Source organism: Vidua macroura, chromosome 2, assembly GCF_024509145.1.
Source record: "Vidua macroura isolate BioBank_ID:100142 chromosome 2, ASM2450914v1, whole genome shotgun sequence".
Classification (NCBI taxonomy): domain Eukaryota; kingdom Metazoa; phylum Chordata; class Aves; order Passeriformes; family Viduidae; genus Vidua; species Vidua macroura.
This window is the reverse complement of record NC_071572.1, coordinates 38,818,656-38,838,918: the sequence shown is the minus strand read 5'-3', so window position 1 is coordinate 38,838,918 and position 20,263 is coordinate 38,818,656. Positions and strand designations below refer to the sequence as shown.

At 37.6% G+C, this 20,263-nt stretch overlaps 1 protein-coding gene across 1 annotated transcript in view; it reads right to left on the bottom strand.

The window, feature by feature from the left end:
- Window positions 1-20,263, bottom strand: part of TMTC4 (transmembrane O-mannosyltransferase targeting cadherins 4) — an 83,518-nt gene that overhangs the window by 45,114 nt on the left and 18,141 nt on the right. Inside the window, exons 6-11 of the mRNA XM_054004577.1 lie at window positions 14,117-14,214; window positions 11,965-12,057; window positions 8,377-8,538; window positions 7,239-7,441; window positions 3,839-4,010; window positions 3,602-3,733 (exon numbers count right to left, since the gene is read on the bottom strand). Of these exons, the coding sequence (XP_053860552.1) occupies window positions 3,602-3,733; window positions 3,839-4,010; window positions 7,239-7,441; window positions 8,377-8,538; window positions 11,965-12,057; window positions 14,117-14,214 (860 nt within the window). The remainder of the gene's footprint in view (window positions 1-3,601; window positions 3,734-3,838; window positions 4,011-7,238; window positions 7,442-8,376; window positions 8,539-11,964; window positions 12,058-14,116; window positions 14,215-20,263) is intronic.

Sequence of the window (20,263 nt, the reverse complement as noted above, 5' to 3'; positions counted from 1 at the left end):
AAAGAAAAAAAATCTCAATATCGAAAGGAAATGCCCTCTAGATCCGCTTCCTTAAGGATCAAAGATCAGATCCTCAGGCAGCATTAAATCTTGTTCTGTAACAAAGAGGTTTTACAAGACCTTTTAAGAAAGTATAGAAACCAATCTCACAAACTTATTGTACCTTTTCAGTATTAGCATAGCTTGTCTCTGACAAACTTGTATCAGTAATGACTGCAGTTTGCATAAAGCATAAATTTCAAAGTTACTTACTCGGTATGTCAAGGCAGATAGTAACATTGTGTTGGGAGTATTTTAACCTCCTTGCTTATTTTTTGCATAAAAGTTGCTACTGAAATGGCTTTTCAAAAATTATGTTTATTAATTTCTATCCTTTAAAGAAAAGCCAGTAGCAAGGAGAATGTAGAGATTATGTACAAAATCACAACAATTTACAGTCATTTAAATTCAGTTATTTCAAATCCAGGAAAAGAAAAATGCTGGCTATTTCCCATGTGTGCAACAATGTAACTGCAATTATTTATTTAGATAATCAATGAGAGGAAGTCATCCAGGGATAAAGACCATCTCTGGATTAACTACTATTTTTTGTCAGCTTTTAGAAAAGCCATAACTCAGTTCTTCCAACAATGCAAACATTTCCAGTAGCAAAAAAAAAAAAAAAAAAAAAGGCAGTAAGATAAGCATTTTTGGGAATAATCTTTAAAATTAAAAGAAACAATGTGTAATGACTTCAGAAGGTGAGGAGCAATCCAGCAATGTCTATAAATAGTGAAATGCAGTAGGAGAGGGTCAAAATTTCACATAATCTTATGTATCCACATATGCTCTAGTTGTCAGGACTTCTTTTATCATCAGTGGAGAGAAAGACAAATTTAGGATACTTTCCTTCTGACTTATGTCTCTCATTTAGTCCAAGGAGAAGAACTAATGCTAAAAGAAACAGCTTCTTCTCCCCAGGAGAAGAATCCAACCCGTACAGTATGAAAATGTGGTAGGAAAAATGGAATCAATACAGAGGCACCTCCTGTTCAGCTAAGGAAAATACTGCCAAATATATTAAAGCTTTGTAGTGTTTCAGTCTCATGGCCTTTGAAACCAACCTGAGTGCAGGGCCACACAAGTTCAAATGTGTGACATGCTCCTGGACATGTTTAACCAAGATCTGTAACATACTTGCTTCTCTCTCTTAAAAAATCCTACCCACCCACCACGTATTTTATATATATATATATATATATATATAACATATATATAAAAACATATATTTTTAAATTTTGTAAATAAATAACATTTAAAATAAATTAAAAAATATTCAAAACATTTAAAAATCTGTATTGGGAACTTTTTTAGAGGTCAAAATATTTGTAGCTTCATTATGGTACCTGATTTTTTCCAATAAATTTTAAAGTCAGTGGGCAACATTTATTAAAGTTGATCTTAAATGTCATCCTCTCGAGCCAGATGTGTCAAGGCACCAGATTCACTACTGTGCCACACTACCGTGTTTAAAGAAATGAGTCTTGAAATTAGACAAGGCAGTGCTGTTACAACTTGTTATTCAGAATTAGGGTAAGTTTACTCTATACTTCCCACACAGACAATTTGGAATTGAAAAGAGCTGTACAACAAAACATGAACAGCATTTTCTTCTACTGAGGATTTGAGATTTTGAGATCCCGATACATAATGGAAGTAAAGCATGACAACATTACACATATTTAATATGTTCCAAGAACAACAAGAAAAAGCTATTATCTGTGTGCCATTCTTTGGTCTGTACCAGCCTCCCACTGAAATAAATGGGTCACTGAAAGAAGGTCCTGTGGAGTCATTTTTAAAGGAAGCCTGCAATTTCAAGACAACTGAAGATCAAAACAAAACCTAGTTCAAATTTTTACATTTACCTTTGTCAAAATTAAATAAATATAGCTGAGTTCATGAAGAAAACAAGACATAGGCTGTCATACATGGACTCTTTAATGTTCCTGCTTAGAAAAGTTCCCTACTATTGTGATTTCAAAGTTACATCCTTCAGCAAAATTGGAATGTGAGCCTACAATCCTTTCCCGGTTCACATCTCCATGCTTTCCACTTGCACAAGCTGTCACCAGCAGAAATACAGCTCAGGCATGTCTACAGTGCCCAGTGTTGACAAACACAAGCTCATTTTGCCTGTACATTCATTGGCTTTAAACCAGCTGCATTAGTTCGGTAGCTTGTGCGCAGCTTATCGGCTCAAGCACAGTACTGTGGGAGCACAGCTACACAGCTTCCCAGCCAGGCATGGCTGGAGTCCAAGGAGCTTGGAGCACAGGCAGAGAGTGTGGATCTGTCTAAAGCACTCTCACCATGGCAGATGGATGGAGTTACACACAAAGAAAACAGATTGCATTTGCTCCATTTATAGCATGTGCTTGTCATCCAGAAGACAAGATATACTGAGGTCATCATTAAAAAGAAGATGGTTGCCTACCACTGCCACACAATAAAATACAAAAGCTCTTTCCTATGTATTAAAATCTCAGACTACTGAAAAATGCCACCATGTTGCAAATATTGGCCATAAATTTTTTATAGCTCACTGTTGCATATTTGTATTCCAGTAAATGCTAAGTTTATAATTCTCTTTGTGAAGTTGAGCATTCACAGGTTCCTTTTTAAACTCTGTGTCTTGATTGGTATTTTCTAGATACCACTCTAGATTACAGGAATCTAATCTTTTAAAACATCAATGTGTTTTTATTGACAAGCTGCACATTCCCACTCCCAGGCTCTTCAAAGAGTCTCTTTGACTCTTCAAAGAGTCTCTTTACTAAAATTCAGACAACATCAGGGCTCAGTGGTATGCTCCAACAGATCACACTCTTGGCTGTCAAAGGACTGCTGTGGAGGTCCCCTCTGTTGGAGGTTGGAGTCAGTCTCTGATGCTGAACACTGCTGCTCAGCTCAGTGAAACATCCTATCCAGTCCCACCATCTTACTTGTTCCCTCACTAAGCCTGTGGGGAAAACTGCAGCTTTCCTCAGTGCCCAAGTCTGAAGAGTCTAGCATGCTCAGCTGCTGTATAAAAGCAGAAGTGGGAGCAGGATTTTACTCCCACATCCCACAATTGCATTGATGATATGCTGTTTTGTCCCTCAGCTGTGCTGGCTTTATATACCACTGAAAGGTACACAGAAAGGATTCTAAAAACAGCATAGACATTTTTCAGTTGAATCCATTGCTACAACTTACTAACCTTGTTTTGATATTTTTGTTGCAATAACTTGAAATTATGCACACAATTCTTCTAAATAGATTTTATTAGCAATACATCCAATTTGACTTGATGCCTTTCTTGAAGTGCATTCTCTCCTCTCCCTCACCTCCCCACTCCCACCTCCAAGTTCTGAATATTGTAATTTGCACTTTCTGGTATTTTGACTATGCTGCCACTGTAATTTAGATGTCTGACATGTCAATGTCATTCCTGAACTCAGCAAGACTGTGAATAACATTGTAGCACAATATATTAACTATGCATAATGCCTCCTTGACCTCAAATTTCAAAACACTTAAAAAAAAAAAAAAAAATATTAGAAGACAATGAGTGACTTACTTTTGCATTCAGAGGGCACACAGACAATGCACTCCTAAAAAGCTGTTCTTCTGACCTCCACTGACTGCTGCGGAGCGCACAGCGCATAACGTTTATCAACAAGATTCCAAGTACTGCCACAGCCAGAATTTTCTTAAGGAAAGAGAGCCAAGTTAAGAAACAAATCATGCAATTGAACTGCTTCATCATCAACTGACTGATGTTGAACAACATCTTTACTGATTATTTTGAGGGTACCTTTTTCTTGGCTTGCTTACTCAGGAGACTAAATCCATATGTAAAAAGAATACAATATCCAATACTGGGGAGGTAGATGACTCTCTCTGCAACAACAAATCCTACTCGGAAGAAGAGATTACTTGCAGGAAGAAAAGGGATAATAAGAAATCCAAGTCCCAGTGTAAGGATTCTGCAAACAAGAAACATTCTCAGGTTAACTACAAATCTTAACTAAAGTACCTTTTTCACTTAACATATAAACTTTATTTAAACATTGTAGAAGGATGTGCAGATAGGATAGGGCATTCAAACATAGCCTTTGAGAGCCACTAGGATCAAATTTCAGTGAAGCGCTTTAAAAATCATTGCTATAATTTCCAGAAAAGCAATAATCATGCTTCCAGGCCAGAAAATAGCCCCATTACATATTAATTATATAACTCCTATTTAAAACACACAGGCAGGAAAAGTAATGGTAAAAGCTACCATTTTTGGACCTGTCTATTTTTGGACCTAGTAAGACAGTAATGGGGGCAAAAACATAAGTCACTGTTAAAGAAGAAACTTAGGTGCACATTCAACCGAGAGGGTGGTTTTTCTCCTAACAAACACATCAATAGTAGAATCCATTGTAGTTAACCACTTGAAAGTTAGTAATCTACTCTCCTTCTACAGACAGAAGAGACACACAGTTTTTGAGAGCAGTTTGTCTTCCCTTTTTTTGACACCAAGGTTAGCATTCTCAGCAGGTAGCTCTTTACGGACTATACAGAGCTCAGACAAAAGAGTTTTGCAGAACTGACATAAGGGAATAAGAACCTCAGGTCCATGTCAGGTGTTTCTTACGAAGGCCACGGGCATGGTAATTTTCTATTCTAATTTATTACAAATGAATCTCTACACTGTAAGGTAGATGGGTCCTCCTGGTCTTTTCTCATCCCCACAAGTCTAGGCCTTCGCTATACTTTTTGAATAAAACTATTTAGTAATAAAAGCTTAGTCAGTGCATTTTTTACTAGAAAATATGACATCACTAGTAGCAAGAGTTCCATCCCCTCTCCAAAATTATTTACCTATGCAAATAAATATGGGAACAGCAGAAAGGCAGGCAGGTACAGTATTAACATTTGAAGGGATGTGAAGGAATAGAAGAGTAAGAAAAGATTTTGCACACTGAACAATAGAATTACCTATGTTGGTGATAAAAGGAAGACTGTGGAAAATGTGGAAGCGTTTGGGAAGCCTGGCTACCCAGGACATGGAGAAGGCTGAGGTATTCAATAACATTTTTGTCTCAGACTTCACCAGCAAGTGCTCCAACCACATTGCTCAAGTCACATAAGGCAAAGGCAGAGACTGGGAGAATGAAGAACTGCCCGCTGTAGGAAAAGGTCAGGTTCAAGAACACTTAAGGTGTACAACTCCATATCTGGTAAGGTGCACTTGCAGATCCCGAGGGAACTGATGGATGAAGTTGCTAAGATAGTGCTGAGCTCCTACCCATCATACTTGAGAAGTCATGACAGTGTGCTGAAGTTCCCACTGACTAGAAAAGGGGAGACGTAACCCTCATGCTTTAAACAGGGAAAAAGGCAGACTCAGGAAAGGAGGTCAGTAGGTCAGCTCTGTGCCTGACAAGATCATGGAGCAGATCCTCCTGGAAAATATGCTAAGGCACCTGGAAAATAAGGAGATGATTGGTGAAAGCCAATCTGGCTTCACTAAGGGAAAAATGTGCCTGACAAATTATATAGCCTTCTACAATGGAGTACAGCATTGCTGGATAAAGGAAGAGCAGGTGATATAAATCATCTACCTGGACTTGTGCAAAGCATTTGACACTGTCCAGCATGACATCCTTGTCTCTAAACTGGAGACACAGATTTGACAGCTGGACCTCTTGGTTGCTAAGGAAGTGGCTGGACGGTTGCACACAAAGAGTTGCAGTCAATGGCTCAGTGTCCAGTGTCCAGTGGCAAGTGGTGTTCCTCAAGGGCTGGTATTGGGACTGGCACTGTTTAACATCTTTGTCGGTGCTGTGGATGGTGGGATTGAGTGCACCCTCAGCAGGTTTGCCCAAGACACCCAGCCGTGCAGTGGAGGGAAAGGATGCCATCCAGGGAGACCTGGAAAGGATAGGTGGGCTGATGCAAACCTCATGAAACCCAAGTGCAAAGCCTAGTACCTGGGTCAGGGCAATCCCAAGAACAAAGATGGGCTGGACAGAAAATGGCATGAGAGCAGCCCTGAGAAGGACTTGGGGGAGTTTAGTGATGAGAAGCTGAACGTGACCCAGCAATGTGCACGTGGAGTGCAGAAAGCCAACCATATCCTGGCTTGCATCAAAGTGGCATGTCCAGCAGGGCCAGGAAAGTGGTCCTGCCCCTCCTACTCTGCTCTGGTGAGATCCCAGCTTGGAGTGCTGCATCCAGCTCTGGGGCTCCCACGATAAAGAGGACATGGACCTGTTGGAGGAAGTCCAGAGGTGGGTGATGAAGATGAGAAGGCTGGAGCATGTCTCCTATGAAGACAGGCTGAGAGAGTTGGAGTTGTGTATCCTGGAGAAGAGAAGCCTCCAGGGAGACCTTCTAACAACCTTCCAATACCTTAAGAGGGCAACAAGAGAGCTAGAGAGCTTTTCAAAAGGACACGTAGTGATAGTGCCCCATTCCTGGAAGTGTTCAAGGCCAGGATAAACAGGGCTTTGAGAAACCTGATCTCATGAAAGGTGTCCCTGCCTGTGGCAGGGGGACTGGAACTACCTGACCTTTAAAGTCTCTTCCAACTCAAACCATTCTATGACTGAGCAGTTGAAAATTTTTAAGGAACTGAGAAATTAAGTCTACATAAAATCCATAGTAACAGAACCTGCAAAGTTAAACAGAAGCCCTTAGTGAGAAAGAGCAGTTTACAATAAATTTTTTAGTTCCTTTGGGTAAAGTACAAGTTGTTTTCTGAGTACATACTATGGGTCAAGCATTTTACTTTTTAACTGTATGACCATGGCCAGTATTTCTACCTGCTTTCAAAGCACATCTCCTCTCTTCCATTATTAGGAGGAAATTAAAGGAAATGATGACTTGTAAGAAGTACGGGCAACAACAAACAACTTCCTACTGCGTTTTGAGCACATATTACTTTTTACCACCTACGGTGTTAAGGATCTTAAAATACCATTTCAGAAGAAAAAATAAAGCAACCATCCATGCCTCCTTCTCCAACTCTGTTTCCTACTAGTTGGTGTGCAGTGATGGACCTAAATTGGGATAAAACTGTAATGACAGCTATAAATATTTATTTGAACTGCATTTGCTAGACACTGGTTCCACTGAATTGTTAAAATTATCAGTAGTGGATTTAACAAAATAATACTGTACTCAAGTTGGCCAGGCATTTAAAATTCATCACTGTCTCTTACCTTCTCTTATGGCTGTCTTCTGAGCACAGAGCTTGGCATATCAGACCAATTAGGCAGAACCAAAGTGCTGCTAGTGCAATTATCCTCCAGTCGCTGACGGATTTAATGAGGGGTATGCAGCCCATTGACCAATCAAAACACAGCCACCAGGGACACAACAGCAACCATGCATTCAGTGAATAGTAGTAATTATAGTTTATAGCCTGTCAATCACAGAGAAAACAAACATTTATTTGATACTAAACTTGAGTGGGGGGAGAAGTGGGCAACTTTAGTCCATCTCTCTTCCCTCATTTCCCTTGTAACACAATAAAGAGGCCATGAATACTTTTAGACTACAACTATTTACATATCCATTACAATTACAGCTGTGAAATTAATTTTAAATTTTCTTTTAAACATAGCTAGGTGGCTCTCTAGTTCAGAGCAGGGAAATGCAATTCTGTGTTTTCCAACCAATATTCATATGTAAAAAGAACAATCTTGTACAACAGGAGAAAACATCAGAAGACATCATCCACTGTCTTCATCTTTCATTCTCCATCTCCAGAAAGATCCTTAATGCTGCCAGAGGTATATAGTCAAGACCTACTCCAAATACACCAGATTAGAACTTCATGCTATTTTCTTTAGTTTTGAAAGAAGATGAAAAGTCAAGCACAGTATGTGGAAAAGGGATGAAAATCAGCAAAAGTTAATTTCTTACATGCATGGGAAAATAGTGAGTAAATGGAAAAGTACTTCAATGTGTACAGTGCATGCTAAATTGAATGCAGAGAATATACACGGTATATATATATATATATATTCTATGATATATATATATATACACACACTATATATATGGTATATATATACTATATATATATGGTGTATATATACTATATATATATACTGTATATATGTAGAATATACACGGTATATTCTATTATATATATACTATATAAATATATATATATACTATTTTTAAAAAGTGTAGAGAATCATCACAGCAGCACAAGGGAAGGTGACTCATCACACATATCTTAAAATGTAAAAACTGCCCACTTTATTGTTTCTTAGAAGCACAGAAAACTTAATTTTATGACAAAAAACAAATGTTCTGAGCTGGCCAGAAAAAAGCAATTTTGTAACTTACTCTTACAAACAGACTGTCAGCGAATGAAGCTGGGTTGTCTACTTCAGTGAAAGCTGGTGGTCCTGTGCCCATAATCCTCCAGCGGATATAAAGTATTCCGGCCCCTCCACACATTAAAAGAGTTATCCTGAAAAGCAGCCCCTTCCTTAGTAGCCCAGCATTCTACAGGAAAGAAAGAAGGAAAAAAACCCCACCTCATATAGAAACAGTATTTGTTCTCTTACCCAACACATTCACATCTTTTTCACCTCTATCTCAGAAAGAAAAAGCTATTCCTGTGTATTTTTGCTATTAGAGATGACATTTTAATAGGAAAGTATTTTTTTGCAAATATTTTAATTTCCTTCTCAATCAGTTAACAAAACTTGTTACGCCAAGAAGACTCTCTTCTACAAATCCTCTGTAATTCTATAGCTGATGTAGTTTTACATGGCAATTTCTGATAGGGAATTTGAGCACAATACAGCCTTTAGTATACAGCATATTAAATTAATTTATTTTTTCTTTCTAAAATGGAGGATGAGTACTTTGGGGACTTAGTTTTAAATAGCTATTTTCAGCTGTCTGCTTGTCATGGAAAAATTTTGTCCACTTAGGTATCTTTAGAGGTAAAATTACAGGTATATACCAAGAAAACTGCTCAGTTAGGAGCTGGCAGGAATTAGAAACTGAATTAAAATTTTCACAGTCAAAAATTTGATTAAAAAGCTAATGACAGAGAGGCATCCAAAATACTTACTTCAGAGTAAATGACCCAAGATCAGAAAAAGTATAAAATCGTGTTTGATCTATATTAACTCAGTTGGTTTACACCATGCATTTTATAATATACCCTTCAGGCTGTAAAGAAGGCAAGTCACATAAAACATAAAGTAGTGATGGTGCAGACAGTAAATCTGACAGACTTTTATATCTTTTTCTCCAGAACGTATAACACTTTTCTCCAAGCACACATCATTTTCATTAAAAAAAAAAAACAAACTCAAACAAAAAACCAAAACAAAACAAAAAACCAAAAAACAAACAAAAACAAACAAACAAACAAAAACCCAAAAAAACCCCAAAAAAACCAAAACAGTGTATACTGTAGAGATTCTTCAAGCTTCACCAGTGGAGACTGGAAACAGAATCATCAGTAAGTATAACAATACACCAGTCAAAGCTTTAAGATGGTGCAATAATTATGATTACTTCTTAGTGGAATATGCCCTTTAGCAAGGACCACCATAGCTGTTTAGGATATCAATATCAACTATGTCTGAAGTTTAAAAAAAAAAAAAAAAAAAAGGTAGGCTTCCTGAACAAAGACAGACATCAGTGCACTGGCTGAAGATACTTATTTTCTAAAAGGATGGAAAAGTTAAAACAATTTTCAGATTGCTTTTTAGTATTTGCAATTGACAATGGAGTCATGATAAAATATTTAGTTGAATACCTATGGATAAAGCAGTTTGTAATTTTGATTTTACATAAGCTAGGCTTTGTGCTCAAATGATTGCTCCCAACCTGGACATCTCAGTAACCAAAGTTACTACAACGAGGATTTAGGAATGGTTTTCCTATAAAATAACTTCTGTAGAAAATTGTACTATGAAAAAAACCCACATATAGTGAATATTTATAACTGCTTTATGACAGATTAACAACAAAATCTCTTAGCACAGGACTTCATTTCATTTAACAGTACATGCAGCCTCTTTAAGGCCAGATTCCACAATTGCCACAAAATCTCTCAGTAGGCAGAATGTGAAAGTGGAAGAAGTATTACTGTATCCTCTTTGATTCAGAACTGAAATCTGGCATGAAACTGAAACTTGTCTCAATCAAGAAGAAAAAAGGTTCTTACTTGAAGAGTTTTTAGAATCTGCCTAAAAAAAGCAGACAATCAAACAAAACAAAACAATCTTAGATATGCTTCCTTGAAAAGAGCAGAACAGATTTTTGCTGGTAACAGGAGCTAAAATTGATTACTTCTACCAAAAGAATAAGAGGGAAAAGGCACATCTGATGTTTTCTTCACTGAAACAGAAACATTTAAAAGTTCTTCTTTTAAACAGAAGCACCACACTCTGAGCTCTTCATGCTTAAAGAATAACCCTCCAAAAAGGTTTGACTCTGACATTTCCTAGAATCATAGAATGGTTTGGGCTGGAAGGGATGCCATGGATATCTTTTGCTAGATCAGTTTGACCAAAGCCCTGTCAAGTCTGGCCAAGAACTCTTCCAGGAATGGGGTATCCACAACTTCTCTGGGTAACCTGTTCCAGTGCCTCATTGTCCTCATTGTAAAGAATTTATTACTGGTCAAACACTGGAACAGGCTTCTTAGAGAGGTGGTCTCCCTGGAGCCTTCTCTTCTCCATTGCAGAAGGCCATTAGATTAGTCAGGCACAATCTGCACGTGGTGAAGCTGGGTTGGCTGTCTCCAGTCACCTCCCTGTCATTCATACGTTTTGACATAACTTCCAGGAGAATCTGTTCCGTGATCTTACCAGGCACTGACGTGAGGTTGACTGGCCACTTATTCCTGAGGTTCTACTTAATACCTTTGTTTCAGCACTTAATTCTGAACTAGCTCTGCTTTAGATCCCTACAGCTCTAGATGCTTCCCTTGTCATATTCTAGTTGACATTAGTCTCCTTATACACCAAAACTCCCCAGCATTCCTGTTTGCTGCCTGAAACACTCCTGTAGTCCTCACTTAGCCCTTCTTGGTCAATTCTATTATTTCATTTCTAGAGAACCTACTTCCCCTGATTTCCCCTGCAGCTCCTCATTTCACTCCTTGCAAAGGAATTTAAAAGCCACACAGGACTTGAGCCACTCAGAAACATTAGTGAGACTCCTCTGCAATGAAACCAGACTGAAGCAAAGTACAAGGAATATTCTTTTGCCTTGTTAGATGAGAATCTTAGCTGTTCAACAGCAGTGATGCTCTAGTAGGCTGTAGGTCTACTTGGCTGTTATCCATCATTGATCTGAGGCTGATTGTTTCTGTTACTTGCTTGCCAGTGCCAATACTAGGTGCCAGACTCCACTTTAGACAATACCAGATAAATTGACATCAATGAAAGTCAGAAAAATCAATCCCTAGCAACTATCAGTGCTTACCTAGCTTCTTCTTTTGAACTACAAAGCTACTAGGACCCATTAACATAATATATTTTTAATGTACTTGTCTAATATGTCATTGAGAATCTGAATAAATCTCTCCCTCTATTTATTTTGACCAAACCATTCCAAGTATCATTTCATGTATATAGTTACTGACCCTGGAGAACTTGTTGCATCAAGCAGTCAGCTGTTCCATACAACATTTTTAACGTACTATTGAGAAAACTGTGGATGGGATTTCACTATCCAATGCAATTCTAACAATACCCCATTACCACTCATGTTGCTGCAAAGGTGCCTTACTAGGCTTAGTAACAATACCTTTTCTTGGTTGGTTGGTTTAGGTTTTTTTTTCCTAATTCTCAATAACAACAAAACTGCCAGAAGCTGAATCTTTGTCTTTTAGGACATAACTGTCTGAATGGCCAGAATAAACAAAATCTGTAAGAATGAACAAAACATCCAAGGACTCACCTCCAATGACTTTCCCTTATACAGTAACTTTCGAATGAGCTCCAAAAGATTTATCTTGTTAATCACCAGTGCATCAAACACTGCATTCAAACCCTAAAGAAAATAATAACAGCATAAGATGAAGCAGCTAACCACAAATATTTTCTTTTAAATACATCTTGAATTGACTTACTGTACATCTTAATTCTGATTCCAAACAAATAGAGACATACATTGGTAGTAATGATGGCAGAATGGTAAATGGAGCTCAGATTAGTAGAATAAATTTTACTGTAATGGGAATTCTCCTGCTACATGGAATAACCCTTCAGGGAATACCATGCACCAGCAAGTCAGATAACATATGCATGGTCACAACAGAATTCTGCTCTCCATCTTCCCCAAATGTTCTGCAGTGTAAATGCTGCAGTCAAAAGGTAAGGCTTCTATCAGTAAGGTGGAGTTTCTTTAAGCCTTCTACTTATTTTTTGTTCTATGGCATCTTTGAATTTCCAGGTTTCAGAAATACTGTTTTTAAAAGGTACAGACAAAGGCTGAGAAAGATTTAACAGAGGTATCCAGGTTTGCTTTTCTTGCAATTACAGCAATAAACACAGTGCAAGTTGCCGGGGAAAAAAAAAAAAAAAAAACAACAAAAAAAAACCAAAAGAAGAGTTCTATATGACATCAGCCACTACACATAAAACTAGAACATATTCAGTGTTTTGCAGGGCTACATTCACACATAAGTACCTCCAAGGAGGCAAACAAAATGTTTAAATGTGTCCAGGGGTAATTCTACTGAGGTTACTGGCAAAATCAAACCTTAGCATTTCTGCTTCAAAGTTTCAGCATATTGCCATGATAATTCTTGACTATTGAATATTCTAATAATTTCAGAAATTACCTCACTGTTCTAACGACTAAATAGAAAAAAAACCCAGTAAATCTAGTTCTAGGTGAGGCAAAGTGCTGGTACACTGGGAGGCCACAAGCCCCTCACTAGAGTGTGGCTTGTAGAAAGGCCACTTGCCAATTAAAAGGCTTTTGGCTCACTCAGATGGAGATAGAAAGGTAAGAATTCTACTGAAAATCACATTCAGCCTCCAAGTAATCTTTTTAATGGGTGATTTAGCTCTTTATCCCTCTGACCTGTGCCCCTTAGCACAACAATAAATATAATCATTCTAGCAGTGCAACAGCAAACAAATAAAATCCAAAATCCAATAATTGTTCTGCATCTGATAGCTCAAACAGATACTTCATACTGCTAGAGTAAACAATTACACATTTTAAGACAATTCCTTATATTTTCCTTACAGACATCTTTGAAAAACACATCACTCTATAAACATCTATTAAAAAAATGTCCTAAATCAAGAAGTTTTCTGTAATTTCTTTTCCCTTTTCTTCTAGCAAGGACAAGAGGGTTGTTGCTGCAAAGCATTTTCTGACTCTGTCGCTTATCTATGTCAGCTAAAGCTATAAACTGGATTTATTAATAAAGGTATATGGCTATATAAAAGGTAAAAATCACAGATACAGCATTTCAGGTGGCCATTTTGGTCACCCAAAACAGCATTGTCTTCACTGAAGTTATAAAAAGCCAGACCACAACAAACACGAACAATAACTACATCTGTTTCCACAGACAGATCCTTAAATAAGGGACAAAAGGAAGAGATGCAGTACTAGAAGTGCTAATTAGGCCATACTATAATTATAATTAGGTCCATAAACAATGGCCCTAATTATAATTACACTGTTCACAAAAGTAAGGGAATGGAGCTTTTAAAAATGCTCGCCTCCAGTTATGTCTTTGTTCATGAGCCTTGAACTTCTCTTCATGTGAAGTGTGTAGTCCTGCTATCTCAAGAATTTCATTCAAAAACAAGGGCAACAAAAATGAAACTAATGGTGTAAAACCTTTCTACTTTGCAAAAATACATGCAACCTGCTTACAAAGTTAAAGGGAAAAGCTCTAACAGATTGGCATAGATACAGTTAAGACAGATCTACAAGAATACTGCTTTTTGTCAACATTAATTAGTTTTCTGAACAGAATAAAAAGGTGTGCATGTCATTAGCTGTGGAGAAGATTAATTTCTGTAGACTTTACAACTATACCTGACAGATGTTGAGGTGAAAATTCTGTTAATAAGAGAATTCTTACCAGTATTGTAATTCCTTGTTCTTTGCACAGCATGGCTATTGCACCTAGGACAACACTCACCAGCACCCAGAATACAGAAAACGTATGTCCTTCCTTATCTGTTAAAATATAGAATGCCATATCTTTAGGCATTTTATATATTTAAAGGTAAATTAAAATAAAAATTTAAAAAATAAACACCATTTAGTATCGCAGTCTTTTCTACCTGTCAAGATCTGGTCACACAGACTTAAAAAGCATAGGGCACCTCCTGCAATATGCTGGCATTTGTCCCTTTATTGCAGTAATTTTCTGTTCTTGGAGACATTAGAAATGTCCCTATTTGCTCAATGTTTTAGCCAGATTAATTAGAATGGCAGAAGCTTCACATAATTTTCAGAATTTGTCATTTGCAAAGGTTAATTCCCAATATTTAGAGACATTTATCATCCTTAGCTAGAGCTCTGTCATTACTGGCCGCTCTCTTCCAAGCTACCATAAGAACAAGAAATTCTTTATAATAGTTACTCATGAAGTGTCACATACACAAACTGTTTTAACTGCAGTCTAGTCTACAAAGGCACAATGAGCTGCTTCTCCAGAGCTGCTGCATTTAGCGAGTGCCTCATGTCATTTTATTATCACCGCAATAGAATGCCATAGAGCTCAAAAATGTCAGCAGCTGAGCAGAAACAGTTAGTCCTTGCACTCAGGAAGCAGTTTTACAGCAGGGTGAGGAAATCTGGGGTTAAGAGATCAAGAGCCACTACAGCTTCTACTCAAAGAAAAGGTTTTTAAAGACTGTACCATGTAGCTGATTTTGGGTACTACAGGCAGGCATATCTGAGATGAATATAACCATCAAGCCTACTTCAGCCAAGGTACTATCACACACAGAATACACAGGTACTTCACATAAAAAACATATCTGTCACAACCTCAACTCCATAGGTGCAAGCAACAGAGGAAAGCACTCTGCTCATTCAGAGGCAGCTTCTCGATTCAAGTAACAGGGGCTCTATAGGCATCACAAGAATCAATCTTTGACTTGGAATGTGAAAAAACAAAGTTGAACTCTGCATTCATTGACTGAATCCCTTTCCTACTTTCCTTGATCTCTAGAGCAATTCTTCTCCACTGCTAATGCAGGTTTGACCCTCAGTGCTTACAAAGAACTAAAATAATGGTCTGTGGAAAGGGTAAAGGCAAGATTAAGATATTTCAACAGAAGTAGACACCTACACTTAAGCTAGTACACTAGGCTTCCTTTATAACTGTCCATGAGAAGAGGACATCTTTAGGGATTAAGTTACCGAATTAAATGCAGCTGAACACCCTTCAGAGATTTAACTCTGCACTGATGATACAGTGAAACCAGTACACTTCCTCAAGTGTTGTTGGGGTCAGATACAAATCATAACCATTAGTGTGAAAAGGATCTACTGATGTTGGCCTCCTCTTTCATTTTGAACCAGGTTACTTTTGTAGCAGAGGGCTCCAAACTTTTATACAAATATGTCCAATAACAGGTTTTGAGGTTACTTCTAACCTAAAAAAACCTTACCTAAGACTTCTAAAACTTCAGCAGAGTGAATACTAAGATATTTGAGATTAATTGTTGCAATACATAGAGGGCATTTGATCCTTCTCCCTCTGCTCCAAATTATGTCTCCAGAGGTGAGGTAAAACTTAACATTAGAGGTGCAAATGCTATAAAGATAAAAGAAAGTCTTCTTTTAGGAAAGAAGTTATACACATCTGAATAATGCAAAAAAAAAAAAAAAAAAAAAAAGAAAAAAGGAAAGAAAATACAAAATACATAATTACTAAAGAGACACTAGAAGTAGAAAAATTGAAATGCAATGGGAAACTCCAGCCCACATCAATTATACAGAAGAACAGCTGAGGGTTGTAACTCATGGAGGAAAGAGCTTCAACGTTCCTTCTATGAGTACTGCTAAGACAGAAAGAATTCTGTCTAAATACATGCCTTCAAGGAGCTTTTCAGACTTTGCAGTACAACAGACTGTTCAGCCAGTTCTTGAAAACCAGTTTTGGTGGGGTTTTTGTTTGTTTGTTTTGGTGGTGTTTTTTTTTTGTTTTGTTTTGGTTTTTTTTTTAATGTAGAAATCAACTAGCACAGAGAATGCAAGGATAGAAGGCAAAGTAATTGACTGTGTTCACAAAATTACCATAAATCATCCTTAGTAAGTGTAAAAAGAAAAGTAGTGAAGACAACCAATGGACTTTTACTGTATTTATGGAAGTTTATGGAAGACTTTCGTCCATTGAGAGGTGTCTTGTCAGAATCAAATTCTAGTGGAAAGGAGTCAGGGCAACTAAGCACTTCTCAGAGAAGCAGTATTCAGTACACAAATAAAATTATTTTAACACAGAAGACAGTAGGAAGTATATATAGTAAAAGACCAGCTGGCAATTCAGAAATGCTTTGATGATTCAGAATATAAGAGTAATAGTAAAAAGGGAACTAGGTCAAATCATCAAGGACAAATGTAAAAGCAGCACATTCATACAGAAAATCTAACACAGAAAGGTCACATTGCAAAATGAGAAAAGGCAATGTATGTAAAGAACAAATCCCCACAATTCCACAGATATATTAGTAAGAAGAGTAGTGAGGAAGGAGTTACTCCAATATTAATTGAGAAATAAAATGGACAATGCCAAGAAAACAGAAGTGTTCTGTGACTTTTTCCTTCATTTTTTCCCAAAAAGGTCAGTTGCAATCAGATGACGAGTACAGCATCAGCGGAAAGGGATGAAGAACAAAAGCAAAAATAGTGAACTACAAGACAGAATTCATAGAGAAGTTAAATTAAATTACAATTGTTTTAAATTACAATTGGTTATGCTCACTCAGTTGGTCCCATACAACCCAGATTAACCTCAACTGTTACCTCTCAGAAATCATGAAAAAAGCATGAGAATCCTGGAATCTCAAATAAAATAAAACAATGCCTACAGATCTACTTTTGAAAAGGAACAAAAATACAAAAGGATAGACTACAGATAAAAAGCTAAGCTGACTGGTCAAAATTACAAAAAAATCGCTACACCTAGAAAAAATATTTTCTAGGTGACACTTTAAAACATAAAAGAATATGATTAAATGTTCACCAAATATTTTAGTCATTTATATAGAACTATGTATAACTTTTGACTTGGACAGAAAAAAAAGGTCTTCCTGATAAAAGAAAATCTGTAAACATCCTATACCTTGACTTTGCAAAGGCATGAGAATAACACTAGAAGCAGTATGAAATATGCCACAAAAAATACGGGATGCATGAAGTTGTTATAGAATGGGTACCAATAATAGCTGGAAAATTACAGTAAGATACTAGCTTGCTGTGAAAAAAAGTAAAGATAACATTCTGTATTGCATTCTTCCTTTGTCCTTACTCCATTTGGATGTTGGAATAAGAAATATGCTTATTAATACCAGAAGTACTGCCAGGCTGCAATGGCCAGGAATCATACAAAGGAGAAGTCAGAATTCCATTGACAAACTGGAAAAAACACAGAATCATATAATAGCTTGGTTTGGAAGGGACATTATGGGTCATCTGATTCCAAACCCCCTGCCATGGGCAGGGACACCTTCCTCTATACCAGGGCACCATCCAATCTGGCCTGGAGAAATGCTCCAGCCAAATGAAAAAAACACTGAAGACATTCAATAGGCACATGCTTTAACTTGTGCATAAACAAGTTTGTCTTCTTGTGAACATCCCAAGTCTCAGATGCAAGAAATACCTCAGCTTGCCCAGCAAAGTCAAGCTTAAGCATGGACTTGCAAAGATGATAAAAACACACAGCAAAAAAGAAACAATGAAGGTCCTAAAAATTGAGCATCAAAGACCTGGACTTCAGTAAGGCCTTTGACACAGTCTCCCATAAGATCCTCACAGAGAAGCTGTTGCTGAACAGGCTGGATGTGCAGGCAGTGAGGTGGACTGAAAACTTGGCTTGTTTTTGGCTTGTCCAGAGGGTGGTGGTCAGTGGCACAAAATCTAATCGAAGGTCAGTGTACTCAGGGGTCAATACTGGGTCCAGTCCTACTCAACATCTTCATTAATAACATGGATGATGGGGCAGAGGGCACCCTCAGCACATTTGTTGTGGACACCAAGCTGGGAGGAGTGGCCAATACACCAAAGGGTTGTGCTGTCATACAGAAGGACCTTGTCAGGCTGGACAAACAGTCTGGCAGGAACCTCATATGGTTTAATGAGGGGAACTGCAAAATGCTGCAGTAAAGCCTCCTGGACAATTGGCTCTAGGTGACCCTGTGTGGGCAGGTCAGGTCAGGTGACATCAAGACCCCTCCAACTTCAAACACTCTGTGATTCTGTAAACAAGATCTCCTGAAAAGCACAATCTCTGTTCCTTTGTTTTCTTTTGCAGGCTCAAAAAATCAACAGTTACACAGAGAACTGTAATATTATCAAAACTCATCAGTGACTACACTTCAAAGAGAAAGAATTTCAATTAAGAAACATTTCATTTCATTCTTGTTCCTGGGTCAATATGCACAACACCCCTTCATCCCCACCATCCCCTGTCTCAACTGCAGAAATCTCAGCTGGCAAAATAGATATAAAAGACCACCATTCAGCAGTGCCTTCAATTTTATCTTTTTTTTTTTAAACAGTGAGTTGAAAATGTAAAGCACTGCATAAGTGCTTATTACGAGATATACACATGCCAACAGAAGTAATCAGTCTAACAAAGCATATTCCCCTAATATGGTGCTGCTTCCCACCAGAAAGATCTTGTGTCAGAAAACGAAACTGATCTCTCATTGGCACCTGTGCCTGGTTGAAACTGGTATGCCATATTGTGAGTGGGCATTTTGCCACTCTAACAGATGGACATAATTGTAAGCATGCCAAAGAAATAGAGTAGTTGCTTATTTTTCTTTTAAGCTGGAAAAATATAGTGTTTCTACACAAACCCAAAAAGCGTCGTTCAGATGGCCCCTCTTTGGGAGTACATGATGTCTGAAAGTTGAGGGGATTCAATAAAATACCTTTGTAAACCATAAACAAGCCATGAGAGCTCCTCCATTTAGACCGCTAGACTTGAGTATAATCATTTCTAGGGCAAGGATGCATACACAAAGTGTTGTATAGTGTAGAATTGACTGATCCTAAATTTATGAGCAACACATTGACAGTGCACTTAAATACTAATCCTATTTCAAGAGACCTTATTTTCTGGTGTCCTAAATCACAGGTCAATGAAAACAAACTCTTTAGAAGTAAAGCATATGAAGAAAATGCCACATTTAAACTACCAAGCTTATTTTTATTGTAAAGCCAAACTAACAATATCTAAAGCAATTACTATCAATTCAGACACTTAGGCCTTCAGCATTTCCTTCTTCCAACCCAGATGAGCAACTTAAGAGTCAGCCAGATGAGAGCTTGGAGCAGTTTATAGAGTCACCATCTTCAGGTGAAACACAGCAACTGATTCTGTGAAAGTGCCTACTCTGAAGGTTGAAGTAAAGTAAGTTATGTTGAGCTCCTGCAGGAAGTTTTAATTTTTAAATGAAATAGATCACAAACACTCATATATTCCATTAATGTGCCTTGTCTGTGGGGATGGTGTCTTCCAGCTAAACTGTTACAGATATTCTTCTAATCAAGCTCTAAGAATTCCCTGCTCATGAATTGCTAAGCAAAGGAGGAAGAATTATCTATTCTTAAAAGATCACATAAGAACCCACTGTTAGAATTAAGTCCAAGACCTCCTTGAGTGTCTTCAAACGTACATACTACTGCAGTTCAGCTCAGTGTTTCACTTAATAATGATATTATAGTAGGAAGTGCCATTCCTAAACATATCCAGCCATCTCAAATTCATTTCCTAGAGGCCACACTGAAGGAAGCATCTATTCCCTGAATTACAACATCTCAGAGAAGCGAGAGGTAGCATTAATTCTACCAGAAAAAAAGTCATAGTGTTTCCTCAGCCAACTAAAATCATAAAATTATTAGGTTTTTCACTTACAACCATTCCCTCCAAATGTGTTCAAATATGAATGGTAGGGCACACAGTTGAAAAATCAGGACTCATATGTTTAACAATAGTAAATATCTCTTGACCAATTGCACAATAACTAACAAATTCCCCATATCT